A 13628-nucleotide genomic window follows, 5' to 3' on the forward strand; every position below is an offset into this window, starting at 1 on the left:
ATAATATATAACCTTATTTTTGTTATATTTTATCAAAAGAGTAAAAATAATGTGATAAGAGGTAATAACAGACACCAGATTCAAGCTATTAGTGACTCAGCCATTTATGTTTTTATATAGAAGTTGAAACATTTAATTTTTTTTTTTATTATAAAGCTTGTTGTTGTGTTTTTTGCTTTTTGAGTTGTTAATATCTTCAATTTTATATTTTTATTGTTACAGTATAAATGAAATCTGTTTTAGCAGGCCAATTTTTAACCTAATTGTGTTAAATTAAAATTAAGGGAGATAATGAGGGTTGAAACATGAATGATTTTTGCTGTAAACAATATTTTTGGCATGCTTATGTTTCATCATTAAAGACATCTGCTATAGTTTTTTAATACTTATGTAAAAATGTCTTGTTAGCAGAAATCAGCAACTAATATAAGTTTCACAGTGATATTGATTATTGTTGTGTGAAAATCTTTTTTGAATGTGTGCAAATTTTTTGTCATATTAAAATATCTTAGAAAAGTTTGCCTTTTGAATTTAGTGTTTCTTCAACTCAATTTTTCCTTTATTAACATTTGACTTTTTCTTAAAACTCATGAACAGAAAGTTCCAGAGGGCCCAGAGTTGGACGACTTTAAAGAGAAACGTAAGGAATATGACAGAGACATAGGGAACATCCTGGCCACTATATCTGGTGGAAGTTCTATTGACCCAGTACAGATTGATCTGGAAGAGAAAACAGTTGAGGCCATACAAGAAGAATCATCATTAAGTATAGAAAGTAAGTCTTTAAAGCTGAACTGATAAATGTGATAAAACTGATAAAATATCTCATTTTTGAAGGTCATATGGTTGCCTCTAATTGCTTACATCCACTTCATTTGAACTTAAGTGGATGGTTGTCTCATTGGCAATCATACAATATCTCCTTATTTATATCTTTATTTTGAAAAATAGATTCTCAGGAATTTTCCATATGTTATTACGGAATATCCTTAAAAGTAGGATTTTCAATCATCATTTTGTCTTATAATGAGTGGATACATTCTAGAATGAATAATAAGCTTTGATATTCAATATGAGAAAAATAAGTATAGAGTTTTGTTACTTAAAATTCATACTTTGAGAAAGACAACATACCGGTATTCTATTTTTGACTTGTGATGAACTTTATGTTAACAGAACAGTTCAAACCTCAGGCCTGGGAATTATCTGGTGCAGATATGGATGAGGAAGAGGAGGATCTACAGAATGATGCTGATGCAGCAGCTGAGGAAGAGGAAGGGGAAGAAGAGGCTGAGGAGGTGAGTACCAGTTAACACTTTGGTCTTTGATTAAAATCTTCTTTTATTTGTTTAGATTTGTTAATAATTTAAATAGGATTTTACAAAAAAATAAATTTTGGTGGATAGTTATGTTAACATCCTTTTTAAATTTTGGTTGAATATAAATTTTTCATATTTATTTTCATAGGAGGAAGATACCAATAGAGGTCGTGGCAAAAAGAAACCTCTGGGTGACACTAACTGGTTCTGTCCTGTGGCACTGAAAGAGAACTTTGTGCTGTATCCTGGTAACCCAGAGATAGCTTCCAAGTACAGAGAGAAGACCTACTATTTCTCTACAAACGAAGCTAGAGACAAGTTCTTGGTCACTCCAGAAGATTTCCTTCCTAAAGACAAACCATTACAGGTATAGTAAGATATTTGAAGTCTATCACTATTTTAGTGTTCAAATTGTAGTTTTCTCGTACAAATAAATTTGAATCCCTCTCCATTAATGAATAATGGAATGAAAAATATGAAAGTCTCAAACATTATTTATAGATTTTCAAAAGACTTATACATGTATTTTAAAAAGAATATAGTGTAGGACTGCATTACTACATCTGCATTGTAAGAAATGTTAGTTGACTGTAAGTTTCACATGTTACATAGTTATATCTTTTAGGCAAATATTTATACATAACAATATGAATTGACTCGAGTAGAAAGAAAGTTTCTTAATGAAAAGTCTTTTAGAACAATAATGAAGTTAGTTATTTTTCTTAATCTTTTATTTAGCCACCACCATTAAGACTGTTAATGCTTGGTCCAAGAGGAGCAGGTAAATCACTGCATGCACGCAATATGGCACGACAGATGGGACTGTTCCATATCTCATTCCGAGACAGATTACAGGAACTGATTATACACAAGACAAGAAAGAGAATAGGTCCAGAATATGAACAAGACAATCTACCAGATCCAGAGGAGGAAGAGTGAGTTATCATTTTATCATACATTATTGTTTTAGACGAGGAATTATTTAAATGGGGAATAATTTTGAAAAATGATCAGAATATATGATGAAATACCTTCAATTTAAATATATATCAGACTAGAGTTTCATTGTTTTTGCTATTTATTTTATTATTTACTTGTATTTACACCAAAGAACTTAAATTAGTTCATGACTTGGCTGCAATCTGTCAATTTTTTTTAATATATATTGTCAATCTTACAATAGGTAAGAGTATATGGATATGTAAAAATTATGTATGTCAATGGTAATTTTATCAAAACATTTAAAACTTGTATTTTATAACTGTGCAATAAATGACAAACTCTCGTCAATTTAAAGTCATAAGAAACCTCAAATCAAAAAAAAATATTACATATGTTTTTTATAACTCAATTGATAGTTTTCATTGTAAAACTTATGTACATATACTTTTTTCTGAAGAAAATTCTTTAATTTATTCATATTTAGAAGAAGTTTACTTTATTTGAATTGCTTCCTTCCAGCAAGCTATTCCCCTGATATATTTTCCGTATGCAAGATGACCTCAGTGTGACCCATCTCGTAAAAATCCGGTGACCACAATACGCATGGATGTCCTTAAAATAAACTATTATCTGAATTTACATGTTAAACACGTGCTCAATTTCCATGCTTTTTTGTTTATTTTTCGTCAATTGTTGACAAACAGCTGACAATCGTTAAACTTCGGCTTTAAAACACGAACTTTAATTACCTGCCATATTTTCACAACAACACTGACCGATTGAAAAAAAAATTGACGATTATACGATATTAACACGAAAAAAATGATAAATTCGAGCACAGAAGACTAAGTTTATGATGTTTGTATGCATTGGTTTAAGAATTGGAAGAACAATATTTTTCACCGGTCACTCGTTTCTTATGACTTTAATTTAAAATTATCCTAATATTGTTTTAAACAGGGAACCAGATGAAGATGAAGCAGGAGTTACTGGTCCTGATGGACTGCCTGTACCCTCAGATACTCATCAATCAGAAAGTGAGAGTAAAGAAAACCAAGAGGAAGAGGAAATACAATACACAGAGGAGGAGGAAGCTATTAAAAATAATCTGGAATCAGAGGAACCCTTACCAGCTGAGGTGTTGGATAATATACTACAACCTTTCTGGCAAAAAGAACCATTCAAGTTAGTCTACATTAGTTAAATCTAGAAATTATTTTTAAAAATCTATAATTCTGTAATAAATCAATCTGAATTTTATATAAAGGACGAATTTTGAACTATTTTAAGAAATTTATTCTTTACCAGGACTTCTTCATTGAGTTATCATGGTTATTGCCACCTTCACTGAATTGCTGGTTTTTCAGTCATCCTTTTGTTATTAGTTCTTTGATTTTGCTATAGGCTCATGACAACATAGTAATACTGTATACCAAACTATATGAATTTCATACTCCACCTGGCAAACAAGTAAATTAAACTTTATTGATAATGTTTGTACACACACAAATATATATAAATATATGTGTTGTAAAAAGTTTGTTTTTTGTTTGTGTTTCAGATCTACAGGATTTATTTTGGAAGGGTTCCCTAGGACAAGTGAGGAGGCTAAATACTTGGCAGAGATGGGATTATTCCCTGATGTAGGGGTTGTCATGAATGTAGAGGTTGAGGATGTTATCAACAGATTACTACCTCCAAAGATGCTGAAGTGGAGAGTAAGGAGAGACAAAAAATTAGCAATCAAACTGAAAAAGAAGGAAAAGTCAAAAAAGAAAAGGGTAAGGAAAAATTCCTTAAACTAATTATTATAGTATCAAATCATTTTGAAAAATCCTGATGATTTCTGTTAGTTGATGACATGTCAATTACATCACTGAATTCAAATAGTTATGTATTTTCTATACTTCAGAATTTATTTGTCAAAGGAAATCTGATATATAATTTCAGGAAGAATCAATACAGAAAAGAAGAGAAGAATTACTTAAGGAACAGGAAGAAAGGAAAAAAGAAAGACAGGTAAATTGCTTATAAATTAATATTGAATACTCACTAACTTCAAATTTAGACCAGCAGGAACCACTATACAATCTTCAAATAAGATATCCATTGAAGTAATACAAAAAACATCACAAATAGACAAGTAATACTTTTTTGGAAAGCTTAACTAATAGATATTTTTATCATGAGAAATTTGCTGAAGAATATGTGAAGTAATTCATGATAAAAGAATTTAGAGCTGTTTCAAAATACTCTATAAAAGTTAATAAATTCTGAGGTGAGAACATAATATCCTGTATCAACTATCTTTAATTTACAAAGGGTCCATGTGTATCTTCAAGTTCCAAATATTTGCCAGAATTGAAAAAAAAATCCTAATTTATTCATAACTTGCTTATTGTGTCTGTTGTTTACTGTTAGCAAGAGAAATTTTCATTACAGACCATATCATGTAAAAAAGAGGTTAAACAAATCATACAAGCATGTTTTCTGTATTATTTGTAGTTATGTAAAATGGTAAATGTATAATTTTCATTATAAGTATTTTTTTATAAATTTTTATAGCTTGAAAAAGAAGCAGCAAGAGCCGAGGCTGAATCTGATGAAGAGATTGAAGAAGAGGCTGAAGAAGAAGAAGAGGAAGACAGTATTGAGGCCATGTTAGCTGAGGAGTTTGAGGAGGAAGAAGAAGAGGAAGAGGAGGAGGAAGAGGCAGAGGATGAGGCTCAAGACAGGATGAAAAACGATCTAAGTGAAGTGTTTGATAATGATAAAAACAGACTGGAAAATGTTGTGGTAAGTTAGGGGCTTAAGAAGGGATTAAAAGACCTTAATTATATGTTGTTTATGACAAAACAAGCTAGAAGATGTTGTAAAGGTTTTAAAGAGGGGGGGAAGGACCTTAAATAAGTGTTTGATAATGATGAAAACAAACTGGAATATGTCATGATAGTAAGGGGCTAATGGCAGAATGAAATAACCAAACATAAGTGTTTGATAATGATATTTTTTAATTAAGAAGATGAATATAAAACAAGTTGATTTTTTTTTTGGCTGATTCACAGTTTATAAATTCAGTAGAATTAAAGAATAACTAATCGAAGAATTCAAATAGAGAAAAATATTCAACGAATGACCGAACAACACATTAATTCACTAAACAACACTTTAATTTACGAATGCGCGTAGCGCATGAGTTAATTATCAGTGTTGTTTGGTCACGAGTTAAATATTTTTCGATATTTGAATTCATTAATTAGTTATTCTAATAAAAAATTGGCAAATGGCTTTTTTTAAAGGAATTAATGTAAAACATGTAAGAAACTATATCTTTTTTCTACGCATTCACAATTTGTTTTGATCCACCGTTATCGACGTCTTGACAACGCCTATTGTTGTATGACGTCAGAGAGTGAAATAACCACGTTTATTTCACATGTGAAATTATGGTTTTTTATTTAACTGGGAAATCAATGTAATTTATTGCAACCAATGTCATAATTTTTTTTATCAAATGCCTTCACTGTTTGACAGACTTCAGGATAATCTTTGTTGATAGCAGGAATATATAATTGGATGTCTATTGGAAGTGTCATTGAATTTGCATTGACATATATACCACATCTCCTTATATTCATATTAGACTACATTATGTGTTGCCCATTTGAAAAATTATTTACTGTTTTTCAGGCAACTTTTATGGAGGTGCTTATTGATTCTGTAGAAGTTGATAGTACTAGGAAACCTCACATTGTATCGTACGTTCTGAATAAAAAACTGAAGAAATATGTGCAAGCTCGACACAGTATGTTTGAAAGAGTATATCCAATCAGTGAAGCCTTAGCCAGAAGGATGTTACAGACAGGATATAAACAGCCCAGTAGATTTGGAAGATGGTGTCCTGTTAAGGTTGGTATTAATGTATTTATTTGTTTTCTGATTAAAATACTTTATGCTTTTTAGCATTGTTTATATCTTTCAATTTAATGTCTTATATATGTACATTTTAAGGTAACTTAGTACATGCAGTATATAATGTTAAGGCCTGTATAAAGTTTAAATAAATTTGGACAAACATTTTATTATTGTATAAAGATGAAATACATATGAACTCAGACGTTTATTGTAATTATTTAACTTTCAAGTTTTGTAGTGTTTTTTTTTACATTTCAGTCTAAGGAGGGTAACTGTATCCAGCCAATGAGTGGTATGGGATATGCCACATACCCATGTATATATCGCCATCATATCTACTTCCTGTCGTCTGTCCAGGCCAGAGATGAATTCATTCTAGATCCAATGGCATACCTTAAACAACCAACACCCAAACCAGTGGTGCCAATCAGAATGGCAGTCATAGGACCACCTAAGTCAGGAAAAACAGCTTGTAAGTTTCTCTGTCATTGGTTGACATCTGACTTAAGAAAGACATTCATAAATGCTTAATCTCTTTTCATCCATTGATAAAAATCTTATGCATCATGTATAACTTAGATTAAAAAAGATAGATTGTTTATATCTTATTTTAATCTCTGTGTGAAAAAGTATGCTTAAGGCATTGAAAAAAATAACAGAAGAATTAGGTTAAGCAAAAAAAGGTAGAACTTCAAATATTTAGTGATAAAACTGACAAATTTTATTAAAAGTTGGATTGTATATATATATGCTAAACAAACTTGCTTATGAATGTATAGTTTAATTGTAATTTAAGTGTTATAACTGGAATATATTGTTTTCAGTGGCAAACAGATTTGTTGAAGAGTATGGTTTAGTAAGACTGTCAATAGGAGAAGCTATGAGACGTGTTATGTTGGAGCAACCTAAATCTGATCTCTCTAAACAACTTGTCAAACATGTGACTAAAGGACTGACAGTTCCTGATGAATTAGCCGTCCAAGCCTTGGATATTTGTTTGTTAGAAATGAGAAGTCAGACAAGAGGGTATGTCCACAAACAATTGTCTATTCACTATTTGTTCATTTTTATTCATGGAATAATGATCTTTGAACATTTATCCTTCTGACATCAACTTATATAATTAATGCTTGTATAATTATAACTTTATTTTACTTAAAAACGAAAATTAGCTAAGTAAAATGAAAATCTGTTGCTGTAAGCATAAATTCAGTCAAGTGCCTAGAATTTCTGGTTGACCTTCATGTCATAATGTATGTCAATCTTCCCACTAAATTGCTTGTTCTGTCAGAAATAAGTCTGTAGTGAAAAGTTGTCATTTAATTTTTTACATTAGTGATTTTACCCTAAAAGGACAAAAGGATACAAAGTGTTTGGGTTACACCTCTCATAATTTCGGGGTGAAGAAGAAAAAACAAAACTACCATAAAGGAACATGTATATATATATTTGATGAATTTGTTTCAATAGTGACACATTATTTTTAGGCTTTAATGTCTTAACTAAGTTGTACTGTAATTCAAGCTGCTAAGCTTGAAATTAGTTATTCAGTTCTAAATGTTTCTGATTATATATTGTATGTTGTAGGTATATATTGGATGGCTTCCCTACAACAATGAAACAGGTAGAATTAATGACAGAGAGATGTATTATACCTGTCCGTGTTATAGAGCTTGAAATAAACAGTAAAGAAGTTATGGTCAGAGGCTTGAGAGACAGGATGTCCTCTGCAAGGTTTGTTTTACCATCAATTATATTAGACTTTCAACAATGATGTTTGTTAATTTTCAATTATTGCTTCTTTGGCAGGAATGATAAGTCATTCTATTATCGTCAACCAGTATAATCACAATATATCTACCTTTACCGCAAACGCAGTAATTCACAAAAACCTGTGTTCCGCGTTACGACCAACTTATTTGTACTGCCAGATATTCTCAATTTTCGACATCAATACCCCCAGTTTACGTAGGCCAAGATTCAGATACAATATTTTTATCTCTATTCTACAGCAAAACAAACAATTCAGTCTATTTCAATTTATTTTACAAGGCAAAATTCAATAAAACGAAAATTCCGCGAAATGATGTTATTGTGTTGGCATTGGCAATGAAACAAGGTGATGTCAATGATAATTTTAAATGAACTGTTGGAATTTACTTGAAAAAGATTTCCAATTTCCTAATGACTAATATTTTATGTTGATTTCTGTGTACAAGCTACTTTACTTGCATATGGAAATTGATAGTGTGTATAAGTAGTCAGAACAAAATAAATAAATAACCATTCTATTGTAGTTGCAATTTAAAAAAAAATATACACCATTGAAAGTAACAAGTAACATATTTTTTTTACAGAATGCTTCCCCTTCATGACAGTGCCCAGATTCTTGCAATAAAGCTGGCTGCTTACAACAAGGAAGTCTCCCCAATACGAGAATATTATGAACAGGAACACATGAACTTTATCAAGGTCAGTGGTGAAAGGTCAAAATGGTGGGTGTGGAACAGAAGTCTGGAGATTGCTCATGATAGTGTAAAGAAAATCCAGACCTACTTACAGAGAATATCTGATGGTATGTATATTATCCTGATTTAGAGTAATTTCTTGCAATTTGATTGGCTGATATTGTCCTAATAAATTTCAGTACAATTTTTTTTATTACATCAATTGGATTTATCTCCCTTATTTATTACGTCAATTGGAATTATCTCCCTTATTTATTACGTCAATTGGAATTATCTCCCTTATACCATTGACCTAATAAAAAAAAACAAAAAACAATTGAGTTGCTTTGTAGTCATAATATTTTTTATTTTTCACATTTTTTTATTTAGTATCTAAAATATATTTATTGATATTGTTCTAACATTGAATTTGAATATAATAATATGTAATATAACAAAATCAGGATAAATTCGTTACACAGTGTTCAATTGTCCTAATACGGAATTTATCGGGTCAATAAAATTCATATCGGGTTTGGCTTCGCCTCACCCGATATGAATTTTATTGACCTGATAAATTCTCGTATTAGGACAATTGCACACTGTGTAACTAATAATATCCACTGTTCATTCAATGGTTAAAGATATAAATGCTCTTCATATTTCATTCTTTGGTTAACATTGTTAATGGTTTAATTTAAAAGTACAGCTTATGCAGAAATTAATGTGTCATTAATGCCAATGAGACAACTCTCCACAAGAGACCAAATGACACAGAAATGAACAACTATAGGTCACCCAATGGTGTTCAAAGAATGTATAGCAAACCGATTGTTTAGATATGACAGTTACAGTGTAACTTGCCTAATCCGACACACTCGGGGACCAGAAAAAAATGTCAGATTAAGCAGGGTGTCAGAATACTCAAGTTTTTTTCTGCAAAGATGGGCATATTTTGGGACCATGAAAATGTGTCGGTTAAAGCAGGATGTTGGAATACACAGGTGTCAGATAAGGCAGGTTACACTGTACCATGATATTTGATTTCCTTATTTACCTAAAATGAGTAAATATGATTGATGATTACTGCTTGCAGTTGACTAACATTGTTACACTCACAGATAAAATGTTGCTTATATTAATGTTCCATTATACTGTTTCTCTTTTTTTTTTTTTAAGTTAAAGAGTACCAAGTTTGATATGCCATCTGATTATTTATTGATATTGTAGGTAACTCTGCCTCTATCAGTGAGATGTGTATAACACCAAACGAGTTCCTACAAAGAGTTGGAGATTATGGACAGTACTGTCCGGTCAGTTTGGCATTACGGGGAGAACTTGTGGACTGCTCATCAAATCCAACACTGGAATATGCTGCAGAATATAGAGGTTTGTTATTTAGAGATTAAGTATCCATTTTATATAAAAGCTAGAGTTAGGAACCAGTTCTGTTACTCTCTTTATTAAAAGTTCAATGGTGAAGAAGCAATGTATCTAAAATGGTCTTATGTCTCAATATTTTAATATACCCAATGTTCTCTATATAGAAATCTGTTTCACTTCAGAGATAAAAGTCACTGTTTTAAGTTAGAAATATCAGGGTGAAATTACCTATGTGTTTACAATAATATATTGTCATGCAAATGGAGTCAATGGTTAAAGCTAATAACCAGCCCTAATTTTGCTCCTTAATAAGCTTAGATACTACAAGAAAAAAAAATAAAAAATATCAGAACACAAAAAGGCTGTGTATTTAATTTATGTATGTTTTTAATGCAGCTCATTATTACAAGATGGCAGGTCCAGAAGAGTTACAACAATTCTTAGCTGACCCAGAGAAATATGTTCCCCCACTAGCCCCCAGAGAATTACCTGCTCAAGAGTTATTACCCAAGAGACATAGTCCTAAACAAGTGAAAGCTTCACAGTCAATAGAATTAAAGGGTTATTGTCCTGTTACGTTCCTGGATGGACAGTGCAGGTATGAACTTTATACTTTTAATATTATTTTGCTAGTTTTTATTAATAAATTATTCTTATTGATTATAAAAACAAAAACATGGTTATACCCTGACCTGTTCTCAATAATGGCCATTAGCCTCATGATTGAGGTTATGTTGCAATTATGAATATCGGTGTTATTGACAGACTACTACATTTATGTATTTTTTTAGTAACTACTTTTTACATGTAAAATATTTTGTCTTTTTATGTATGTATTCAATATTGGTTTTTATGACATTTTATATATACTTCTTGTAAAGATTTGTGACACTATATGAATAAGATAAATTATTTATTTTGTTTATTTATGTAATTTTCTATTTTTAGGTACGAAGCTATTGTACCTGGAAATCCAGATTTTATTGGAGAATACCAAGGAAAATTCTTTTACATGGAGTCTGAAGAAAAATTGTATAAATTCTTAAAGTAAGTACTAACAGATATTTTTGAGTGAACTGATGATTTTCTTCTTTTTTGTAAGAAGGAGTCTTTACTTACACCCTCTAAAAGTTCAATATTGAGAAGTTTTTTTAAGGTTTGAAAGTGATTATGATTTTAACGAACCTGTATAAAATGATTTAAAGCCTAAATATCTACTCTTCTTACCGTTTATATAAATTTAAGGAGATGTGGCGTGATTTCCATTGATACAACTAACCACCTGACATCAATGTCACAAGATGTAAGCAACTAATGATATAAACGAATTTTTGAAAGTATATATCCTTTTTCAAGTTAAGAACAAATATAAATTGATGATTAGGTGAATAAAAACAAGCTTTCGTTTATTATGCATTTCGTATGTTTTGGCTGCAAAAGAGTTTAAACTAAACAAATAATGTCATTAAATGTTTTATTACATGGTATTTCTTCTTCTTCAGATTACCAGAGAAGTACTCAAATTTGACTCTTCCCCACAAACTGCCCCCACCCAAAGATCCATTACCAGTGACTGGATTACCAATGTTAGGATACCTGGAACAGACAGCCGCTACAAATATGGTCAAGGCTTTAACTGCTGTTGGAAACTTTAAACCAAAATATCCATTCTTAACGCCTGCTAGGTCAGCACAGCTGTATGTGGCATATCATCTGAAAGGTAAGTTGTATTTTTGGTATTTGGATAAAGCTTCCTTATGAATTGACATGATAACTTACAAAAACTTACCAAAAAAAGGATACAATCAGACAATATTCTGTTTGTTTTCTTTAGGACCAATATAACAGTAGACTGATGTCTAATGCTGTTATGAATTGAGAATTGAGAATGGCAATAGGGAATGAGTAAAAAAAACAACCACGGCTAAAGAGCAGAAAACAGACCAGGGCCACCAACACAGCAAGAAAATTCTGCACCTTGAGGCGGGCTTCAGCTGGTCCCTTAAAAAAATGTGTACTAGACCAGTGAATGATATGTTTGAAAGACAAAATAAATTTTTTTTTGTATCCACCTCTATAGAGTTCATGTTGTTTTTAAGCATTAACATTGAGTTTAATTAGATATGCAGTTTTCAGTTTTATAACTGTTGATTTTGACAGTCATCTCAAACATAATGCTCCTATGTTAATCAAGGTGTACTAATATAATTTGCTTAGTAAATTGTTCAAAATGATATTTAATAAAACATTGATTTGTATTTTACAGCTTTTAATCCCAAAAGTTCTGAATATGTGAGAAAGAAGTATAAACAAAAATTACAGAAATTTGAAGAAACATGTACACTTATTCGATATCTTGGTGACAATATGACAGTGCGTTACAGAGATCCTAATGAAAGACCAGGAGATTTTGACAATAAACTGGAAACATTCTTTGCCTTGAAAGGACTTGAACCAACCACAACATGGCTAGCATAACTGTACAGATATTGTGTATAGTGTTGGCAGAATGAGTTATTTGATAATGAATCTATTGATGTGCATTTTATTTATAGTTGGGGGGAGAAATACATTCCAGCAAATTTAAGAACAAACATTCCTCCCACTAGATTTTTACAAGACAAGAAAAATCATTATGTGAAACTTCAAGAATATCTGTTGTGACTAAGTTTTAAGGTATTTCTTATGTAAGAATTAATAGTGTACTATGACATATATATGAGGTTTGACTAAGATTCTATATCTTAAACCATAATCCTAAATTTTACTTTTACAAGTTTCTTGAAATTCAACTTTGATCTTCAAAGTTGAAAGTTGAATTCGATTTTGGCAACAATCAATTTTCCTGCAATGAACACCATTGTATAATTTGATAATAGAAACCTTTCATAAAATATGTCCATAATAGTTTTACATTCTGTGTAGAAAGTGCCTAATAATAACCAAATATAGACTTTTGTTGTAACTTGTAGCATTCCAAAATCTTATGTTTTTCACAGCATTACAATGTTTAACATGTAGTGCCTATCTATATATATTAGAAACAAGAACTATGTGCTTTGTTATTACTTTGAAATCTATCAGTGTTATTATATTTGTGATATTTTTTATTCTTAAATTATTCCATGAAGTCTGTGATCTGTGTATTTTAAATGAATTTTATTTATGTTTCACCACGAATAATGTTAACATTATATTTTATATACAATGGTCATCCGTCCAGATGTTAATAAAATGACTCTTTATATACATTAGTATGACTACTTTAATTGGCCATGTTTAAACAAAAGACATCAGAATAGGAAATCTTTCATTATTAACTTTAAATTTATATATTTCTTCAATGTTTTTGATACTTAAAAATATGCTACATAAATAGATGAATTTGCCTGGCTCTTCAGTTAGTTTTTTGAAAGAAGAAAAAAATCACCTCTGAACTATTAAACTGAATGCAAATTGAGTATTTTATATTTTCATCAGAAAATCTAATCTTACACTCAAAAACTTCAACTAGTTGAAATTAGATGACAGCTTCTGAATAAATTGTTCATTTTCAAAAAGTGGCACTTGTCTGAACCAGATTGTTGAAGGCTGTAAGGTGACCTATAATTGTTAATTTCTG

General features: G+C 30.7%; 1 protein-coding gene across 34 annotated transcripts in view; it reads left to right on the forward strand.

The window, feature by feature from the left end:
• The window catches only part of LOC139493321 (adenylate kinase 9-like), a 44472-nt gene extending 31215 nt beyond the window's left edge, over window positions 1–13257 (forward strand). For all 34 annotated transcript variants that reach the window (XM_071281605.1, XM_071281624.1, XM_071281627.1 and 31 more), the window contains 18 exons: window positions 598–775; window positions 1177–1298; window positions 1468–1686; window positions 2058–2254; window positions 3222–3446; window positions 3823–4042; window positions 4212–4280; window positions 4827–5057; window positions 5952–6170; window positions 6435–6648; window positions 7001–7202; window positions 7764–7910; window positions 8534–8751; window positions 9854–10012; window positions 10403–10604; window positions 10955–11053; window positions 11509–11726; window positions 12273–13257. In XM_071281605.1, the coding sequence (XP_071137706.1) occupies window positions 598–775; window positions 1177–1298; window positions 1468–1686; window positions 2058–2254; window positions 3222–3446; window positions 3823–4042; window positions 4212–4280; window positions 4827–5057; window positions 5952–6170; window positions 6435–6648; window positions 7001–7202; window positions 7764–7910; window positions 8534–8751; window positions 9854–10012; window positions 10403–10604; window positions 10955–11053; window positions 11509–11726; window positions 12273–12484 (3351 nt within the window). In that variant the 3' untranslated portion in view covers window positions 12485–13257. The remainder of the gene's footprint in view (window positions 1–597; window positions 776–1176; window positions 1299–1467; window positions 1687–2057; window positions 2255–3221; window positions 3447–3822; window positions 4043–4211; window positions 4281–4826; window positions 5058–5951; window positions 6171–6434; window positions 6649–7000; window positions 7203–7763; window positions 7911–8533; window positions 8752–9853; window positions 10013–10402; window positions 10605–10954; window positions 11054–11508; window positions 11727–12272) is intronic.
• Window positions 13258–13628: the final 371 nt, after the last annotated feature.

The sequence above is a fragment of the Mytilus edulis genome, chromosome 10, assembly GCF_963676685.1.
Source record: "Mytilus edulis chromosome 10, xbMytEdul2.2, whole genome shotgun sequence".
In the NCBI taxonomy this organism is placed as follows: domain Eukaryota; kingdom Metazoa; phylum Mollusca; class Bivalvia; order Mytilida; family Mytilidae; genus Mytilus; species Mytilus edulis.